This window comes from Mandrillus leucophaeus, unplaced genomic scaffold, assembly GCF_000951045.1.
Source record: "Mandrillus leucophaeus isolate KB7577 unplaced genomic scaffold, Mleu.le_1.0 Scaffold120, whole genome shotgun sequence".
Taxonomy (NCBI): Eukaryota; Metazoa; Chordata; class Mammalia; order Primates; family Cercopithecidae; genus Mandrillus; species Mandrillus leucophaeus.
Window position 1 is genome coordinate 1,118,899 of NW_012100321.1, and position 1,763 is coordinate 1,120,661.

Genomic DNA, 1,763 nt, shown 5'->3' on the forward strand with positions numbered 1-1,763 from the left:
TACCTCCGCGCCGGGGGTTTCCCTGCAGCCGGGGACGGGGCAGGGCCTGGCCCAAGGCGAGGAGGACCCAGGCGCTGTGCAGCGGGGTCCAGGGAGATCGCCCAGACACCGGGACAGTCGGACACACACACTGACTGGGACCCACAGATCCACACCCCCAGGGATGCGTACACAGACCGACCGACGGGCGTTCCAGGGTCCACCAAGTCACGTGCAGGCAGAGCCCAGAGGATGTACTCATGGACACAAGGCCACAGTCTCACAAATCCACACCATGGACAGGGGCACGAACACACACACTCACTCACTGATGGGGCTAACACACACACCCAGACGCAAATGCACAGACCCACTAACAGGGCCCCCCGGACAAGCAGACGGACACAATGGCAGGGCCACACACAGTTGCACAAACACCAACACTGATGATCACACCTGGGCCCAGGAACTGTGTTCACAAACAACCCTACCGAACAGGCACCCACACCACATACACGGTAGTGCAACCACAACAGACACAGGCGGAATGCTTGTCTGGAAACACAAACTTGCTGATAGGCACAGGGGACACACACACACACCCAGACACACACAGACACCTGTTACAGGGATACCTGGACACACAGCCAAATCCAAATCACACTCCAACAGGGACATACACAAATGCACTCACGCAATTTCACAGCTAACACATTAAAACTATCAGAAACTGACATTTGCCCCCCATGATGGCTCACATTTGTAATCCCAGTACTTTGGGAGGCCAAGGTGCACGGATCTCGCCTGAGGTCAGGAGTTCGAGACCAGCCTGACCAACATGGTGAAACCCCGTCTCTACTAAAAATACAAAATTAGCCGGGTGTGGTGACGCATGCCTGTAATCCCAGCTACTAGGGAGGCTGAGGCAGGAGAATTGCTTGAACCCGGGAGGCAGAGGTTGCAGTGAGTCGAGATCCTGCCACTGCACTCCGGCCTGGACAACAAGAGCAAACTCCATCTAAAAAAAAAAAAAAGAAAAGAAAAAAGAAAAAAGGAAGGAAACTGACATTCAGAGACACAGACCAAATCAGACATAGACATAGAAGAAACTGACCACCGACACATGTCATGAAGTCACACCTGCGACAGCTTCTTGCTAACTGGTCCACTGACTGCACACACACCGGAGCATGCACACCTGGCCACACTCACCACAAATCTGGCAGGGGACCCACGTCGCAGAAGAAGCCCTGGGCACCTGGCATGGACATGCCCGGGCAGACCCCACGCCAAATTTTATCCTGTCTCATAGTTTTCTATTCCCTTTCCTTTTTCAGTTTCTCATTGTTACTTCCTTCTCTGCTCTGGTTCAGGGAGTTTTGAGTTTTGTCCTTCCTTCTTCCAAAGCTGTGGACTCCTGTCTCCTCCTCTACACTTTCCATCCCTACCCGGTCTCACCCAATCACAATCGCCTCATCAGAGTGAGTCACCTTCCAGTGCCTAGCATGGGGCTGGCTGAGAAAAGATGTCAGACTTCTCAAACTTGACTGCCTCCAAGTACACACTCTTAGCTTCCCCAAGAAAAGCAGTTAATCTATATCTCACATGAAATTTCCCCATTTGAAACATTGGGAACGCCTCAGCTTTCCTCTCTCTTTCCCTTTCCCTGATTATTCATTCTCCCTTCCTTCTTCCTGGTGTTTTCCAAACTGTGGTTCATGAGTAAACCATGGATTATGACATATGACATCACTTACATGGATCTTACTTTTTTTTTTTTTTTT

The 1,763-nt window shown here is 51.3% G+C and overlaps 1 protein-coding gene across 1 annotated transcript in view; it reads right to left on the reverse strand.

Moving 5' to 3' along the window:
- The window catches only part of BBC3 (BCL2 binding component 3), a 16,555-nt gene extending 15,069 nt beyond the window's left edge, over positions 1–1,486 (reverse strand). The window contains exons 1-2 of the mRNA XM_011970041.1: positions 1,470–1,486; positions 1,192–1,280 (exon numbers count right to left, since the gene is read on the reverse strand). Coding sequence (XP_011825431.1) covers positions 1,192–1,280; positions 1,470–1,486 — 106 coding nt within the window. The remainder of the gene's footprint in view (positions 1–1,191; positions 1,281–1,469) is intronic.
- Positions 1,487–1,763: the final 277 nt, after the last annotated feature.